Consider the following 18,106-nt stretch of genomic DNA (forward strand, 5'->3'; position numbering starts at 1 on the left):
TTGCCCAAGATCAGTGTTCCTAAGCATTAGAACCAGGGTAAGGATCCAAAACTACACTTTTAAATCCTTCTACTATGAGACCAAGTGACGCTGTATAAACTCAAATTCACTCATCACACAGAGTTTCATTTTATGGGTTTCACTTGTTTGATTTTGCAATCACTGGACTGACCTAAGATTCACTGACTTTCCCTCCCACACATAAATGCTCAAGTCCAGCTGTTCCATCATATTTTTTCTATGTCTCATTTCCTGCTGGATATCACAGCTTTGCTAAGTAGCAAGATGTACAGGAAATAAATTGTCCACACAATATTAACTAATCAATAAACATCAGTTTCAGCCCAGAAGCACTGTAATTTATATCAGACCATTTATTTTCACTATAAAGTTCAACCAGAACTACATCAACCTAAATATAAACATTCCAAGGTAAAACAAGGAAAAGGATGTCTTAGTGACTCTCACTTTGACAACCTCACCCCCACTTTTCTATTTTTGTTTTGTTTTGTTTTGTTTTTTTGGTGTGTGTTTTTTCAGTTGGTCGGGGTTTTTTTCTGAACAAAATTTTCTGTAGAGTATTTTTCATGTTACATTTCTAGAACCTGCATTTATTTTCTCCTTCTGCTATTTAGATTCAAACACACACACACACACACACACACACCATTCCCAAGGCATAAAGTAGTTTTTTTTAAAAATAAGAAAAGTTTTTAAATACATGCTAATGCTAATAATTTGAACCCTATAGAAAATTGCAAAAAACATAGGTTTTATTTTTAAGGAATGCATTTTTTAAAATGAGATAATGTTGTGAAAACATTTTGTAAACTGAAAAAAAAAAGTGTTTGCTAATGCCCTCACACACCCATAACTATTTGTCATCACTTAGACTAAAAAGAGTTACTGAGGCAGGGCATGGTGGCTCACGCCTGTAATCCCAGCACTTTGGGAGGCTGATGCAAGTGGATCACCTGAGGTCAGGAGTTCAAGACCAGCCTGACCAACATGGTGAAACTCCATCTCTACTAAAAATACAAAATTAGCTGGGCATGGTGGCGCGTGACTGTAATCCCAGCTATTCAGGAGGCTGAGGCAGGAGAATCACTTGAACCCAGGAGTTGGAGGCTGCAGTGAACTGAGATTGCACCACTGCACTCCAGCCTGGGCAACAAGAGCAAAACTCCATCTCAAAAAAAAAAAAAAAAAAAAAAAAGGAGTTACCTAGCATGGTATTATACAGAACAGGGTCTGCACAATTTTTCAAAAGTAGGATAGTAAGGTTTGCTTCAAGCTCATCTGTCATTCTGTAGGAGCAGTGGAGGATTTTGGAAGGCGAAAAAAGGAAAAGTCAATGGGTAGCAACACTGATTCTGCAGCTGGAGGACTGTCTATACACTACTTTGCAAATGGGGGTGAGAAAAATGCAGTATGCCAGTAAGCAAAAGTAGAAAAAGCAAATGTAGGAAATTAACAGCAAATTTTTTACAAAAGAAGGAAGGAACACAGCAGAGCTTTGCCTTGTTGAGAACAATCGGCTGCAAACTGAAAACTGACTCACATGCCTTGAGCTGTTAGGCCACATTACTAAAGTCTCTGATTGCTGAATCTGCAAATGAGCATCTTCAGCCCTCATCTCCTATGTAGAAACATCTGCTCCCAACCTGAGGTATGTTTATTTACTGGCCTAAATTGCCTTTACCTCAAAAGACCATGGTAACAAGCAGACTGACTAATAATGTATGCTTCTGTGCTCACTGGCAGGGCTAGCTTTGGAACAGCACGCAGGAGATGGGACTATGTCACACAGCATCTAATAACAAATATCTGTCCAGATGTTCTTGAGCATCATAGTGTAACTCTCATTTTCTGCCCTTTATACTGCCTCTAAGAAATCAGGAGGCCGGTGAGGATAAAACAGTCATCTGCCTTCTGACTCTGTAGTGGGGCATCAGACACTGAAAAGCAGAGGCGTTAACCAAAGGCATGCGCCACTGGCCACCTGGGAAGTTTGGCAACCTACAATTGCCCAGATTTACCCCTCAAAATTCTAGGGTGGGGCCTGAGGATTAGAACATGGGACAAGTTCCCCAAGTGCTCCTGATGTGCACCCTGGGTTAGGAACCATGAAGCTGGCTGGGCTCTGCCAAGGGGAAACAAGGGGTAGGTTGGCTGAGGCAGCCTTTGCTCCCCTCTGGCTCCATTTCTGTGCTATCTTTGTTCCCTGTCCCACCACTCTAAGCCTCGGTGCACCTCTCGTCTCATGCTCATCTAGCTGTCCTTGGAAGACACTTTGGGAGGGTGGTTAAGCACATGAACTCTGAGGTCAGAACCATCTTGAGCACTCACCATTTGTGAGACCTTGACCAAGGTGCTTAATTTCACTGAGCCTATTTCTCCATTTGTTAAATGGGAAGGGTATAGTAGTATCTACCTTGTAACCTTGTAGGGTTATGTTAAGAATAAATAATGTCATACATGACAAATACATAGCACAGTGTAAGCATACAAACTCTGGGGGCCACTATTATTATTATTTTCCCAATAAGTATTTTTACTAATAATCCCAGTGCTCTCAGCTGGTCAGCAGGTGTCAGGTCTCCTGGGTGACCCCGGGTGTTGCAGTGCTTGGCTATCAATAAGCTGCTTCTGATTTTAATTCACATTCCTCAAGGACTGCTGCCATAGGGATGCTGGTCTAAGTGGGCTCTTCAATTCTGTGTAGGTCAAGTCAACATACCTTTACTGGAAACATACTGGGTGCCAGGTACTGGGCCAGGTGCATGAGGTTCTTGAGGAGCTCACATACCAATGAGGGGGTCAGTGCAAAAACTAAACCTCCCTCTTGCAGGTTGTGACAATAACATGTTAAAAGGCAACCAAGTAGCAGTTCATGGGAGATAAGAGGAAACTTCACACCAACTCATTCTTGTGGTGTATCTAAAATTTCCTGGGCCCTTTAAGAATAAAGACAAGACATCACTGTCAAGCCCTTTATTAAAAGTTTGGAAAATTGCTTCATATAAGTTCCTAGGACTTCTTTCTCTAAACTCCACTCAATCCTAAGATCTATTTTTTTTAAACAACGAACAAATTACACATACACTTAATAGATTTTCAGAGCTAGAAGAGGTCTTATAAATTTTCCATGCTCACTGTGCAGATGAAAAAATTGAGGTCCCAGTAAGTGAAGCATCTTGCCTAAGAAGATAGATTGTTAGAGGCCAAACTGAGGTTATTACCCCAGTCTTTGGCTTCCAGTCCAGTTCTAATGCACAATATCATTTAGTCCCACTGAAATCATAACAGGAAGCAGAATCATCTCCAGCGAAGGCCATGTATTCATTTGTTCAACATTAACTGAGCTCCTATGATGTGTTCAGTACTGCACTAGCACTAGGAATAAAATGGTGAACACCATAGACATGGCGCCTGCTCTTGCAAAGCTTACTAGTGGGAGAGGCAAATTAAACAAATAAATGAAACAACCACTTCTTTCTCTAAAGGCTAAGCAAGAACTAAACAGAAAAGAGAAGGGCCTACTTTACGTAGAGTGGTCAAAGAAAGCCTCTCTGAGGAGGCGACACTTGTGCTCAAGGTTGAGAAAGAGGTAACTACGTTGAAGAGCAGGGAGACACAGGTTCCAGGTTCGGGGATGGGTTGGTGCAAAGGCCCATGGGGGAAATGGGCACCTGACACTCTGGAATCTCCCAGAAAGCCAGTATAACTGGAGATTAGGGAATGAGGGGCAGATGGCAGCACATGATGTAACACAGGGATCAGATGATACAGGCTTTAAAGGCTTTGGAGAGGGATGCGGATTTTATCATAGGTGTAAGGCGATTCATGAAGAGGCCAGGGAGTTCACAGTCTGTCTGCTTCTCCATGTAAAATACAATCTATGACATTCCTTCGCAACACAGTCTACATGCTATTTTTCCATTATCTCTCTTCATGCACAGGGCCAGAAGACAAACAAAAACATGCAAAAGAGCTAGGCAAGGACTAAAACCCAGGAGTCTTTATTTCTAGTCACAGAGTCTTCCTTCCAGGCCACACTCTCCCTTGCTGAATTAAAAGGAGGAGGGGGCAACTTTTAATTCCATTAAAAGGAACAGGGTCTTTGGTTTGAATACTCCTTTCTCAATCACAGTTCTGATAGAAGAGTATGACCAGCCAGAATCTCACCCTAGAAAGACGAATGTGGAGGTAGAAAGAGATGATGTGGGAAGACAGGAGAATGAAAACCAATCCATGTTAGCATGTTAGCAGACCCTTTATATCCTATACAATCTTCCTTGTTATGGAATAAGTTAAATTTGTAAATGGTTTTTGGAAGTGACAGTCAAAGGAGAAATGAACAGTGGATAAAGGGAAAAAATCTTAAGAATTACCCTGTGAGGCAGCCCCATGATCCACCTAGCCCAGGATCCTATTTGTATCAAAGAATGCATTAGAAGAGTGTGTGTTTATTTTCATACTGTCAAAACTTGAGCAAAATGCTGGTGTTCCCAGTTGGCCTTAGGTATCACTGTATCAATAGGCTTGGCTGCCACCATGTAAAAATGGACAAAAAGCTTAGAATAGACAAGCCAATCTTGTTTATTTGCCTCACACATGTGTGCCCTGAGGTGGACAAGACCAAAATAAGGAACAAACCTAGAAATACAACTAAGTTTCTAAATGCCAAGTCAAGACTCTCTAAACAGATATGTTTGTTGTTGTTGTTAGAGCTTTCTCTCTTTAATACCTGAGTGGCCTCTAGTTTCCTTTTCCAATATCCAAAGCTGTTTATGTTGGTTGTCAGTTCCTTCTCTCTCGTCCTCCCTCTGAACAGGAAATCTGTGTTGTATCTGGATAAATTTCTGATTTTTTCATAGCAAAGGTTTTGGCTCCAGGCTCTTACACCTTGTGTCTGCCTCACTGCGTGATGGAAATGATATCCTGTGTGCAGCCTTGTGCACTTTCTCCAGTGCAGGGCTGTGCCAACAGCATCTCATTGCCATGTCCTGACTCAGGGTGAGTCCCAGGGAAGATTGGAATGAATTCTTGGCAAGGTGTGGAGGCAGGAGCTGCGTGGATTCTGCAGGCTCCAGTGATGCACACTCAGGGGGAGACATGGCTTCATTTCCCACATTTCTTTCACACAAAGCATGATTATAGGGAAGTGCTTCCATATGGCCTAGGGAAAAATCCCAGCCAAAAACAGCTTCAGCTGGTCAGTTTCAGAGCTGTAAGAGACATGATGGGGCCATAATTAGAATCAAGATGGTGAAGGACTATGTTTTCACGCAGGCAGGAATCTTTGCTACCTTTAGCCTCAGCTCAAGCACATGCATACATAACCTGATAACATGCCAGCATCCTGTGGGATGTTTCTGGCTTATACCATGTCACTCATGCCCTGCACTGAAGGATCTGTGCCCTCCAGTTCCCCTTTCTATGTAGAAATTGATTTTTTTTAAAAAGGACATTTTAGGGGTTCTTAACCTGGAATGTCCTAAACAGGCATCAGGGGTCTGAGAACCCCACAAAAAATCAGAATGGCATATGTGGGGCTTATAAATACACATGCATTTTCCTGGAAAGAAAATGCATAACTTTTAATAGATTCTCAGAAGCATATGTAATCCAAAAGCTGAAAATCAAGAGACAGAGAGAGGGAGAATAATGAACTACCTTGCATTTCAGTACCTCTTCTGCACACTTCTCCAAATAAGACTGCCCTTGGCACAATTTCATTTGGCATTTACCCTGGTTCAATTAGAATTATCTCAAGTTCTAATCTTTCTTGGACCCTGACAAAACGAGGTATTTTCTGATGAGATTTCCAAACTTTCTAAGGCCAACACTAACTCTACGTACTTCCATTACACCCTGATCTGGCTATTGTCTTTCTTCCTTACTCCCCTCATCCACATACCTTCCTGGATGAACACTTCTCAGTATAGCCTGTCTCTTCAAACTGTGTTCACTGATCTGAGTCCTAAAACTTTGGTTTGTCCTACAATCACTCTGTTTTCACACTTTCAACATTTTCCTCCATACCAAGCAGTAGCTCTCTTAAAATCAATCCCCAGACGGACTGATTGTTGACTTTCAAATATGTTTACAAATACCCACATTTATACTTAAAGTATATAAGAGGTATTGAAAGGGGCAAAGTTCCCTTATCCCCCTCTCAGGGCATGCAACAGGAGGAGTGGCTCACTTCTTCCGTGCCCAGCAGCTCAAGCCCCTAGGGGGGAGCATGCAGACGGGCAGGTTATGGGGAGCTTGGGGCTCCAACCCCAAGGCAGCGTCTAGAGTTGAGTGTTTACAGCTCCCAAAGTTCCAGCGTGTGTTACAGTGTGCTCTTTCAGCTTAGCTGTCCGCAGGTGGCTTGTGTTAATCAGCTCAGTTAGAGCCTCTGCCTTATCTCAAGGACAGAGGGCTTTCTGTATCGCAGGGCTTTCTGTATCCCTTGCCACTCCATCCCCCTTCTGCCTCCCCAGCCATCTGCTGAGAGCTACCTCCACCATTCAATAAACCTTTGCACTCATTCTCCAAGCCCATGTGTGATCCATTTTTTTCCAGGACCATGGGCTTGGAGAATGAGTGCAAGGTTTTACTGAATGATAGAGGTAGCACTCAGTAGATGGATGGGAAGGCAAAAGGGGGATGGGGAGGCAGAAGGGGGATGGAGTGGGAAGGTGGTCTTCCCCTGGAGTCGGGTCGCTTAGCAGCTGGGATCTCGTCCACCCACCCTCGGCCAAATTTCCCCCTGCGTCTGTGTCGTTCCACTGTCAATGGCCTGTCGGCATCTGTGTGTTCTTCTGCCAGTGTGTTCCTCTCAACATCCAGTCACTTGTGTGTATGACTGCTAGGGTCTTGGGGTTTTTATAGACACAGAATGGGGGGCATGGCAGGCCAGAGTGGTCTTGGAAAATGCAACATTTGGGTGTGAAAACAGAGTCCCTGTCCTCACCCAGGCCAGTGGGCACAGGCTTAAGGGCAGAGCCCTAGCCAGGGACCCCACCCTTCAATTTCCTGCCCCCTCCTCCCGTATCAGTGTGACATCCTTTAGTATCCCAGTGAGTAATATTTTTAACAAAAACGCAGCTAGCATTTACTGAGTACTCTCTAGTTACTACACTATTTGGAGTTCTCAACATGGGTTGATCTTTTAAATCCTGACAACAGCTCTACAAAGGCAGTACTGTTGTTATTACCAATTTAAAATTAGAGATCCAAGATACCCATAGAAGTGAAATAACTTAAATAACTCTGCACAGCTCATAAGCAACAGACCCAGGACTTAACCCTGGAAGGCTGGCTCCAGACCCCAATTTCTTAACCACTTCCCAATATTTCCTTCATAATTAATTATGGGAGATGTTTCTTAACATTTCTCATCCTTAGTTTCCTCATCTGTAAAATAGGCCGGACATTATCCAAATTATAATGTAAGAATGCTGGTAGAATTAAATGATAAGTCTGAAGAGAACTTTGGGAATTACAAAGCATTTGATCAACATTAGTAATAGCAGAATAGATAGAATGCTAACTACTTGGTTTCCTGCCTCCTGGAAGCCAGGGTGTCACACACCATAATTCTGGTCAATGAAGCAAAATTCCCTGGGGAGAATATCCTTTCCTGGATAAAGAACACAGTATTTAAAAAAATGCTTTTCACACTATGTTCTCCCTTATTATCTGGGATGTGGATGTAACATCTCAATGTCCAATAATGACTTTGCAGCCACTTAGGCAAAAGCCACCCTCTAAGGATGTGAAGAAGAGAGAAAGGTGCCTGGTTCCTGAAAGACACAGTAAAACAGCATCCCCAGCCTTAGCTGCCTACTCCAGGCTTTTTGTTAGAAAAGATTTATAAACTCCAATGTTTCTAAGTTGAGTTTTCTGTGATTTCCAGTAGAATACATTCCTCATTGGTATACCACCATTCAAAGCCACCTCCTTCATGAAGTCCAAAAATTGGAACCTCCATGAATTCATGGTTTCCAATCTCAGCTAGGCCCTTTCAGCTACTTCTCTATCTTTGTACTGTTGTTGTTGGTTCCTTCTTTCTTTCATGGGAACAGGCTCAAGTCTCTGAGCCCTCACTCCTAGTGGCCAACTCTATCCCCTAATGAAGAGCCAAATAAAGACAATAGGCTGGAACACCTCACGGTGTTCTCCAACCAACCCTGTAGAGCTATCCAGTTGTTGATAGGGTGTTGGTCTGTTCTCCTCCTCTTGTCCTGAGCAAATCCTTCCCTCTATACATTCTCTTCACTTATCAATCCATTGCAATCAAGCTTTGATTTCAGCCTGAAGTTCATCAAAATCACTCTTGTTCACATCACAAATGACCTTCAAATTGCCAAAGACAAACTTTTGGGCCCTTATTCCAGTTGAACTCATAAAAGCATTTAACATTGCTGGCCACCTCCATCTCATTTTTGAAATTACTTATTCCTTTGGGGTCCATGGTACTGCTCTTGCTAAGTTCTGCACTTACCTACTTACTCTATTCATTCCTTCTCAGTTGGATTCCCTTAAACTTCTTCCCTGGCTAAATGCTTTGATTTCAGCTTTTCCTCAGGATGCAATTATTGGCTTCCTCTTATATTCTACATACTCTCTTTGGATGAACTCACCTACATTTATAACTGAATACCACCAACAAGGGGTTTTGCTATCAGCCATGATAAACTAACATGTTTCAGATAAACCCTCCAACGACAAACAAAACATAACCAACATCTGTTTGCAGGCATCAGAAAGATACTTAGGTATCGGATACTTATGGGGTGAAAATTTTGGAGAGAATAAAATTCAGGGAGGTGGAGTCTCACCTTTGATATGTGTCTCCTCTTCATGAATTCCTTACCCAAATGAATAGCAAACATGCCCACCCAGCTGCACAAGATGGAAAATTTGGGCCATTCTAGCTGCTTCTTTTCTCTTATAGCTGTCATTCAAAGAATTACCAAACTCTGTTCATTCTACATGCTAAAGATCTCTCCACCTGTCCCTTCCTCTACGTTTCCTGCCATGCTACCCTAGATCAAGGCCTCATGATTTTAAACACTCTTGAATAGTTTGAAAGACACTTCCTATTTGGACTCCCTGCTTCCAAGCTCATCTGACAGGTAATCCAGCCTCCACACACCACCAGAATTATTTTACTAAAACACTAACCTAACCATATCACTCCACTGCCTAAATTGCTTTGATGGCTCCACTTAATCTGAAAAATAAAACACACTAATGAAGGCTTTGACTCTAAATGCCATTCTGTCTTATCTTCTACCCTATTCAATGTACAGTCAGGCCTGAACAACATATTAGGAGTTCCTCAAAAAACCCAGGCTCTTCTCCAGTGTCATGCCATGAACTTTGTGTTTCCTCTGCCTGAAAAACCCTCCACCCCTCCTGTAATGCTTTCCCCATTTGGGAAAATAAGTAAGATGCTGACTTTACAAGTTACAACAAACTAAATTCAAATGAATAAAAGATTTAAAATCAAATCTTTGGCTGAACTCACCTACATTTATAACTGAATACCACCAACAAGGGGGTATTCAGAAAGAATTACTATAAAGAAAAACAAAACCATAAAAGTACTGGCAGAAAACATACATGAATAATTTTTGTTTCCTTTAAAGGAGCGGTTAACAAACCTAAGGGCCAAATTCAGCCTTCAGGCTATATTTGTAAATAAAGTTTCATTGGAATGTAGCCATGCTGATCTATTTACAGGTGTCTGTGTGTGCTTTTACACTGCAACAGCTGTGTTGAGTAGTTGAGACTATATGGCCAACAAAGCCTAAAATATTTATTATCTGTCCCTTTACAGAAAAAGTTTACTGATTCCCCAAACTAAAGGATGTTTTAACGGACAGATATTATTAAAATGAAAAGATGGAAATTTCCAAATACATAATACTTAGAAACTTAGAAACTCTAATTACACAAAATTGGAAGTCAATTAACAAACTGGAACCATATTTGAAATAGGTATGACAGAAAACATGTTAGTATTGGTGATATATTAAAAGCTCTCAACAATGAGGAAAAGATCTACATCCAAATAGGAAAATTGATAAATGGCTTCAATACCTAACTGAGAAATTACAAAGTATAAGTGGTCAATAGGTACATGACAATATTTTCTACCTTGTTGGCAGTCAAAGGAAGACAAATAAATTATTATTTCATGATTTAACTGAAAAACTGGCAAATATATTTTTTTAAAACAGTAATATCCTGCATTGGCAAAGGTTCAAAGAAACAGGTCCTCTTCGAAGATATAATGGGAACAAAAGTTAGATACACACTTTTTGAAAGAAATTTCACTTTTAGAAAATTGGTACAAAAGCTACTTCCAACTAAAGAAGCTTAACATTCAGAAAATGTTATTCTAGCAATAGACGGTCTAAAATACATCTTGTATGATGGTAATAACGTATTGGGTTTAAAACCTACTTTTTTCAGGAGAAACGTGTGACTTCGATTGTCCCCGTACAAGCCTGCAGGTGGAGCCATCGCCGGCACAGACTCCACAGTTGTCCTCCTTGGCATTGCTTCCCAGTTGCCGATCGCAGCCCACAGCCTGCCAACAGAAGCATGGCGGTCAGTGGTGCCCAAAGCCAGGGGAGGGGGAGCTCCCTTCATTTCAGGAAGCTTAGTTGTGATGTAATCCTTAAATTTACAGTTTGGCTCTCTTTTATGAGAACATAGTTTTATAAATCTAAATAATATAATGTCTTACAGGATAGTATCATTTATATGATTCTAATGCAAGGCTGAAATATTAAGATTTGAAGCTGTCCCTCCATACCCCTCTCTTTTCTATTTATATTTTTATTCAGATTTCTGTCTTTTTTTTTTTTTTCGAGACAAGATCTCACTCTGTTGCCCAGGTTGGAGTGCAATAGTGGGATCGTGGCTCACTGCAGCTTCAACCTCCTGGGCTCAAGTGATCCTCTCACCTCAGCCTCCCAAGTAGCTGGGATCACTTGAGCCTGGGAGGTTTAGTCACAGGCCTGTGCCTCAACACCCAGCTTTTTAAAATTTGATGTAAAGACAGGGTCTCCCTATGTTGCCCAGGCTGGTCTTGAATTCCTGGGCTCAAGTGATCCTCCTGCCTTGGCCTTCCAAAGTGCTGGGATTACAGGCATGTACCACACTGCCCAGCCCATGTATTTTTATGTATATAAAATAAACAGAACATTACAGATGTTTCCTCTCTCCCCAGCCCTACACTTGTCCTATTCTCTCATTTCCTCCCCAAAACAACCACTGTCCTAAATTTGATGTATAACCTTCTGGTTCATAGTTTTACTTTAAATATCATTTTTTTCTGTTTTTACTTCTATCTCTAAATATCTATATCCCTATATTAGTATCTGTCTATAGTCTTTATCTATATCTTTATATCTCCTTGTCTTTATCATTAGCTGTACCTATGCCTATGTATCTCCACCTCTGTCATTATATCTACATATTTATAAACAATTTTTAAAATATAAAAAAGAATTAAAAGGAGAGATGTCTCATATAAAATATGTTTATACTGCTATCCTTCCTTCTCTTGTCATTTTTCATGTGTACATATGTGTGTGTATTTGCTAGATTATAAGCTTCCTTATATGAGAAAAAAGGTCATGTCTTATATTTCTTTTTTATTCCTTAAGCATATATTTTACATAATGTGTAAACGACAATAATATCAACTGATCTGATGGTTTATCTCTTCCTTCCTTCCCATATTCATCTAATTTTATTTATAAACCTGGTGTTTAAGTGCAGGGACTTTGGAGGAAGAAAACACCCACGTACAAACCTGGATCCACTCACCACCCTTTTAAGCTGCAGGATGTTGAAAAATTCAAACTCTCAGAGATTCGTTTTCCTCAACAGTAAAATAGAGATAATAATACCAATATATACTTCACATAGGGCCTAGTGAGGATTCAATGAAAAAATATATGTAAAATTCTTAGTATAATGATTCAAACACTATAAAGGATTCAATAAAAGAGGGCCAATGTTATTATTTCTCTCTGTTTTTCATCTGATTTTGACTCCCGGGTAGCCCTCATGCTTCAGCTTGGAGAGGTGTTGAATCAGACTCTACATCCAAGCTGTTGAAGAAGAAAGGAAACTAGAGGAAGCTGAGACAATGATTTACACACTATTCTTTCCAACTTTTTGGTGTTGAAGGGAAAGAGAAAGATCAAGTGAAAATTTCAGGGAGAGGTAGTAGGTTTCAAGGGAGTCTAGAGAATAGCTTATGATTAGAGATAGTTCCAAATTCACGAAGAGCTATCATGAGGAAAGGGTCTACTTTTGTTCTGTGTATTTCCAAATGGTGAAAGCTACAGGTTTAAGCATAATTTGGTTCAATATGAGAAAGTTTGAAAAGTCAGAGTTATCTAATAATAAGTATTCAATCATAGTCTAGGAGATCTCTTGGTGGAAAAATTATAGGGGGGATTAAATTATTGGATGAGTAGCTTAATCCAGTGACTTTTGAGATCCTTTAATCCTGATTATATGATTTTATAAAGATAGTAATACAATATTAATAACTGCTGATTTGTATTGAATACTTAGCATGTACCTGGCATTATGCCATGAATATTGTACACATTATTTCATTTAATCTTCAGAGCAATTTTATGATGTAGGTGATACCTTTAACTCTATTTTATAAATAAGGAATCTAAACATTACTGAGTAAATGATTTGCCAATATTACACAGCTAGTATATAATGTTGGTAATGGTTTTAAAACCCAAGTTATCTGACTCAGAATCTTAACACTGCATTACAACTTCCTCTACCTTAAGTATCAGCAGATAGACAACAATAAAAGCCCAGTTACACAGGCCATTAAATTAATATTTACAACTACATGTGGAACAACTTAAGAGTGATTGATTTTGGAAACACACTTGCATGGTCAAGATTCAATCAATGAGTAACTTGTGTTCATGCAACTTTCTCCAAGGGGAGTAATACCACTATTAAATTATAGAAACACTGCTCCTGGGCCAAACTCTGTCCTCACACATTCATGTCCCTGAGCACTCTGCATTTCATGAGAATAAGAATCACTCTCTATCTGGTCATCCAGGAAGGGCGTGGGCTTAGGAGCTAGGAGGGGCTTGTTTTGAAGAGTGTTTAAGGCCTTGCAAGATCTCGGGCAATTGAATACCTCCCTGAGCACTGATATTTGCTTCATAATTTTTTTTAAGTTACAATTCATCCAAATATTATAGCAAAATAAAGCACGTGAACACATCACAGAAAAATGATATTTGAAAAGAAAGTCTTGCCTTGTGATTCATAAGGAATAAGCCAGAAATGCCTTTGAAATTGAGGGGCTACTGAATTTTGGCTTTCATATCGCATCATAATCAACAATAAGCAACTTTTGTTTTGTTTTGTTTTGTTTTGTTTTGAGACAGAGTCTCGCTCTGTCGCCCAGGCTGGAGTGCAGTGGTGCGATCTCAGCTCACTGCAAGCTCTGCCTCCTGGGTTCATGCCACTTTCCTGCCTCAGCCTCCCGAGTAGCTGGGACTACAGGCGCCCACCACCACGCCCGGCTAATTTTTTGTATTTTTAGTAGAGACAGGGTTTCATTGTGTTAGCCAGGATGGTCTCCATCTCCTGATCTCGTGATCTGCCTGCCTTGGCCTCCCAAACTGCTGGGATTACAGGCGTGAGCCACTGCGCATGGCCCAACAATAAGCAACTTCTAAAAAATAGCCTGAAGTGTTTCCAACTTCTATGACATCATCTGAAGTCATGATCTCTAATTATAGTGATTTATTAACTACTAATTGACAGATATATCAATAAAATTTATTAACATCTATTAAATAACCATTTTCTATACTGCCAGACACTACAGAGTATAAATTAATAACGTAAGATTCTTACCTTACAGTGTAGTTAATGAGACAAGTTACACAAGATAGTGGATGACATAAACAAATATTTAAAATATATGAGTAGTGCTTTTTGGAATAAATATTCATCTATAAATCATCACTTCAGCTAAAAATTATTTCACAGTTCCTGCATATGATTTCCTAATCAGCTAAAAGATGATAATACTTAAATAAGTGGCACTAGTCCAAATGAAGCAAAATATGAATTTTTCAGAGCAGTCAAATTTAATCATTCAAGAACAAAACAATTTTTTTTTAAATCAACTGTTTGAAATCTCTGCAAATTGGAATCTAACTTGGGGGAAAAATCTGACATTTCTGCCTTAAAAATCAGAGTATATGGAGCTGTGGTAGTCAGTGGGGATACTCAAAAATATTTTGCTTCTTTCAGCCCACAGAAGGTCTACACTTCTCCACCCGCTTTGAAGTTAGGTGTGGTATTAACTAACTTTGGCCAATGAAATATGAGTCTAAGTGATTGATCTGTGTCACTTCTATAAGAAGATTTAAGGGTCAGTGTCTGAGTCTCATGTTCCCCTTGCACTATTGCAGTTATTATGTAAAAAATGTGTCCAAATAAAGCCTACCTCAGCCTGAGTCTCCGAGACGTTCTAAGAGCTGAGGCTCCTGTCGACCACTGTTGGGCAAGTAGCATCAGCAAGAAGTAACCTTTAATTGTTTTAAGCTACTGAGCTTTGGGTGTTGTTGGTTACTGCAGGAAAACCCAGCCTATACTATACAGGACTATAATTTAACCATTAATGGATAAAGCACGGTTATTAACAGGAAGATGATTTTTAAAACTGGAAGTTTCACATTCAAATCCAGTTTTCCGGCTTCTCTTGACAAAAACAAAAACAAAACAAAACTTCCGACATGTTTATACATAGTTGCTCCCTTCACAATGAGCATGTATCCTCCAGTTCACCACTACAGTCACCAGCCAATGTGACTACATCCGGGCAGTTTCTCTCTGGGGCAGTATGTAGACATTTGAGTTTTAATCCCTGTACTAAGCCATCTAAGCATGAATCATCTGTTGAACTGACTGTTCTTTACCGAATTATATCTCATTTTCAGTTACAAACTTCAGCTACACTTGTACCAATACAAAAAGTATCATCAGTATAGCCCAATAATTAAGGAATTGGATTCTGGAATTAGGTTGCCTGGGTTCAAATTCCAGCTCTACCACTTCCTAGCTATGTGCTATAGACTGAATGTGTCCACACCCAAAATTCATATGCAGAGACCTAACCCTCAAGTTGATGGTATTAGGAGGTGAAACATTTTGGGGGTGATTAGGTCATCAGGGTGGAGCCCTCATGAATAGGATTAGTATCCTTATAAAAAATACCCTGGATACCTCCCTCATCCCTTCTGCCATGTGAGGACACAGCCTCTATGAACCAGGAGGCAGGAAGCAGACCCTCACCAGACACCGAATCTGCCAGCACTTTGATTTTGGACTTCCCAGCCTCTAGAACTGTAAAAAATAAATTTCTGTTGTTAATATGCCACCCAGTCTATGGTAGCTAGTGACAGCTGCCCAAACTGACTAAGATACTCTACAATTTGGGCAATTTACTTAGCCTCTTCAATTTCTAGTTTCCTTATCAACAAAGTGGGGAATAAATACTGTACCTACTTGATAGGATTATGATGAGCTAACAGTAAAGGGCTTCCACAATGCCTGATACCTGGGCTAAGCACCCAGTGTTAGTTGCTATTATTTTTATTTTTATTCTAAATTCTAAGTGGTTTCTTCATCTGCACAGCTATCAAGGAATTCAATAAACATGAATGACAAATCAAACTTGGTCTGCAGAGCTGGTACCAACCAGGTCGTGCCTCTAATACAAATCAGACCTCCAAAGTAGAAGCAAATTTCATTCAGTGAGCACCACTGTCTCAGGCTGTCTGCTGTGCTCAGGCTAATGGAAAGTTGTTCCCAAGAGCACTGTGACATGTTCATTTAAATGAGAAAACTATACAGACATTTACAAGACTTATGTGTAGTCTATGCCAAGTAGTCATTATGGCTCACATCAGTGATTCTGGGGCAAGCAGAAAGAATCACCAGGAAGCAGGAAGTAGGCCCTCACCAGAAACTGAATCTGCCTAACTGATGCCCATGGCCACGTGGCACAAGAAAGGAAATTTATGTGAACATTATCCTGTTGAAGGAAAGATACTGAATTCTACCAAGAAGTGTCTGAGTCACTTCTGAGGAAGAACATATAATTATTTAATTCAAATCACCTAGCCAAAAGAGCATCCAGCTTTCAGCAACCAGGGTATCACTCCTCAACACCCAAAGAACTGGCTTACTCAGTAGAATCACAAAAACGTGATTAGAAGCACTCATTTAAAATGCACTAATTCATACTGAAACCACCTTTATCCTGCAAGCCCCTTTAAACCCTGGAAACTCCTGGAGTCAACTAAGCAACTGAACTTAGACCATTAATAAGAACAGGGGGTGGTGAGTAGTGAGCAGAACGGTAAACGCGGGAAGGGGAGCTCATGTTGACTGCAGGCCTCTTGTGTGTCAGCTATTGTGCTGGGCACTTAGAATGTTGGTTTGTGGAAGAATGAATTCAAAACAGGACCTACAAGGAGGATAATACCTCCTTTTTACCTGATGAAAAGGAAAGATGGTAAGGGACTTGCCAAGTGGTCTTCAGTTAATTAGTTGCAGAAATCAAATCTGAATGCAGTTCTCTCTAAATCTGAAGTCTACACAGTCCTGATCACAGCTATCCATCACAGGAAGCCACCAAGCAGGTCCATGACCTTGACCCAAAGGCAAAGTGACCTTAGCTTCACACACCAACTATGCCAAAGGCAATGGTTTTCTACTCCCTCTAGTTGCATAAGGCACTGTTCTCTAACCATATTTTGTCATCTCCATTTTCCTCAGAGCATCTTCAAATTTCTCATTCCTCCTCAAAATCCTGCCCCCTCATTCTGATTAGATGCCTTTGCTTTATATTTCACTCAATTGAGGCCATCAAACACTATCTCACCTTCCTGTCCATTCCCATACCAAACTGATCAGTGGCCCATATTTCCCACTTCCTACCTGCCTCAAAGGAAAAGGTGTCCCTCCTCCTTGTCCAAGAGCAATCTGTCTCCTTTGTTTCTGTTGTCAGCTCCTTTGAAGAGCCCAGGAACTTCACTGCATTCCTTGTATATTTCTACCTCTCAGTCAATACTCCACTCCCACCTGCCTGGCAACATATATCCTTGCTCATTCATGGATTTACCATGAAGTTAATGAAGCCTAAGTTTCAGGGTCAACCACTCTCTCTTTTTCCCTCTGTCTTGCCCACCTGCTGTTCCCAGTCTGGGCTCCCACAAATGCTTAGAGTTGCGGGGAACTGAAGTATTTGAGGTGGGGAGGGGAAGCTGGGCTGCAACTGGGAAGGATTTCTATGTAAGAATCTGCCATAAATTAGCCAGTGGTGGCACACATGTGGTCCCAGCTACTCCAGAGGTTGAGATGGGAGAATCACTTGAGCCCAGGAGGTCAAGGCTGCAATGAGCCATGATAGCACCACTGCACTCCAGCCTGGGTGCGAGAGACTGTCTTAAAAATTAATAAATAAAGAGGGCCCTTCTAATTATATATGCTTCAGGTACCCTAAAAACTGCATCTGCTCCAGTGCTTTTCCAAGTATCTCTGATCTTGAAGACATTCTTCCTGGACCTGACATCCCCTCTGGCTGTAGTTGTATCTTTCCCTCTATTCTTCTGATTCATACTTTTTGAAAGGTGGGTTTATGCTCAACATCCCTACTCATTTCAGCCTATTCATTCCTAACCATGTGTAGTGGGTTGAATTGTGCACTCCCCCCAAAAAAAGACATGGCACCCAGATCCTGTGAATGTGACCATATGTGGAAAAACATCTTTGCAAATGTAATTAAGGATGTTGAGATGAAATAATATGAAGGTGTCCTTACGAAAGGAGGGGAAAACATAGAGATAGACAAGAGGAGGTAAGGTGCAGATGAAGGCAGAGATTAGAGTGATGCTTCCACAAGCAAGGAACACCAAAAATCATTGGCACAAAAATCTGTCCCCTTTGTTTCTGCCTATCAACTCTTTTGATTAGCCCAAACTTTACTTCATTAGTTGTATATTTCTACGTCTAA

At 40.6% G+C, this 18,106-nt stretch overlaps 1 protein-coding gene across 10 annotated transcripts in view; it reads right to left on the reverse strand.

Moving 5' to 3' along the window:
• Positions 1 to 18,106, reverse strand: part of ADAMTSL3 (ADAMTS like 3) — a 388,887-nt gene that overhangs the window by 197,648 nt on the left and 173,133 nt on the right. For all 10 annotated transcript variants that reach the window (XR_010123993.1, XR_010123994.1, XM_054451684.2 and 7 more), the window contains one exon: positions 10,471 to 10,597. Coding sequence is in view for 8 of the 10 variants with exons in the window: in XM_054451684.2 (XP_054307659.1) it covers positions 10,471 to 10,597 (127 nt within the window). In the remaining 2 variants the exon portion in view is untranslated. The remainder of the gene's footprint in view (positions 1 to 10,470; positions 10,598 to 18,106) is intronic.

The sequence above is a fragment of the Pongo pygmaeus genome, chromosome 16 (assembly GCF_028885625.2).
Source record: "Pongo pygmaeus isolate AG05252 chromosome 16, NHGRI_mPonPyg2-v2.0_pri, whole genome shotgun sequence".
NCBI classification, from domain to species: Eukaryota; Metazoa; Chordata; class Mammalia; order Primates; family Hominidae; genus Pongo; species Pongo pygmaeus.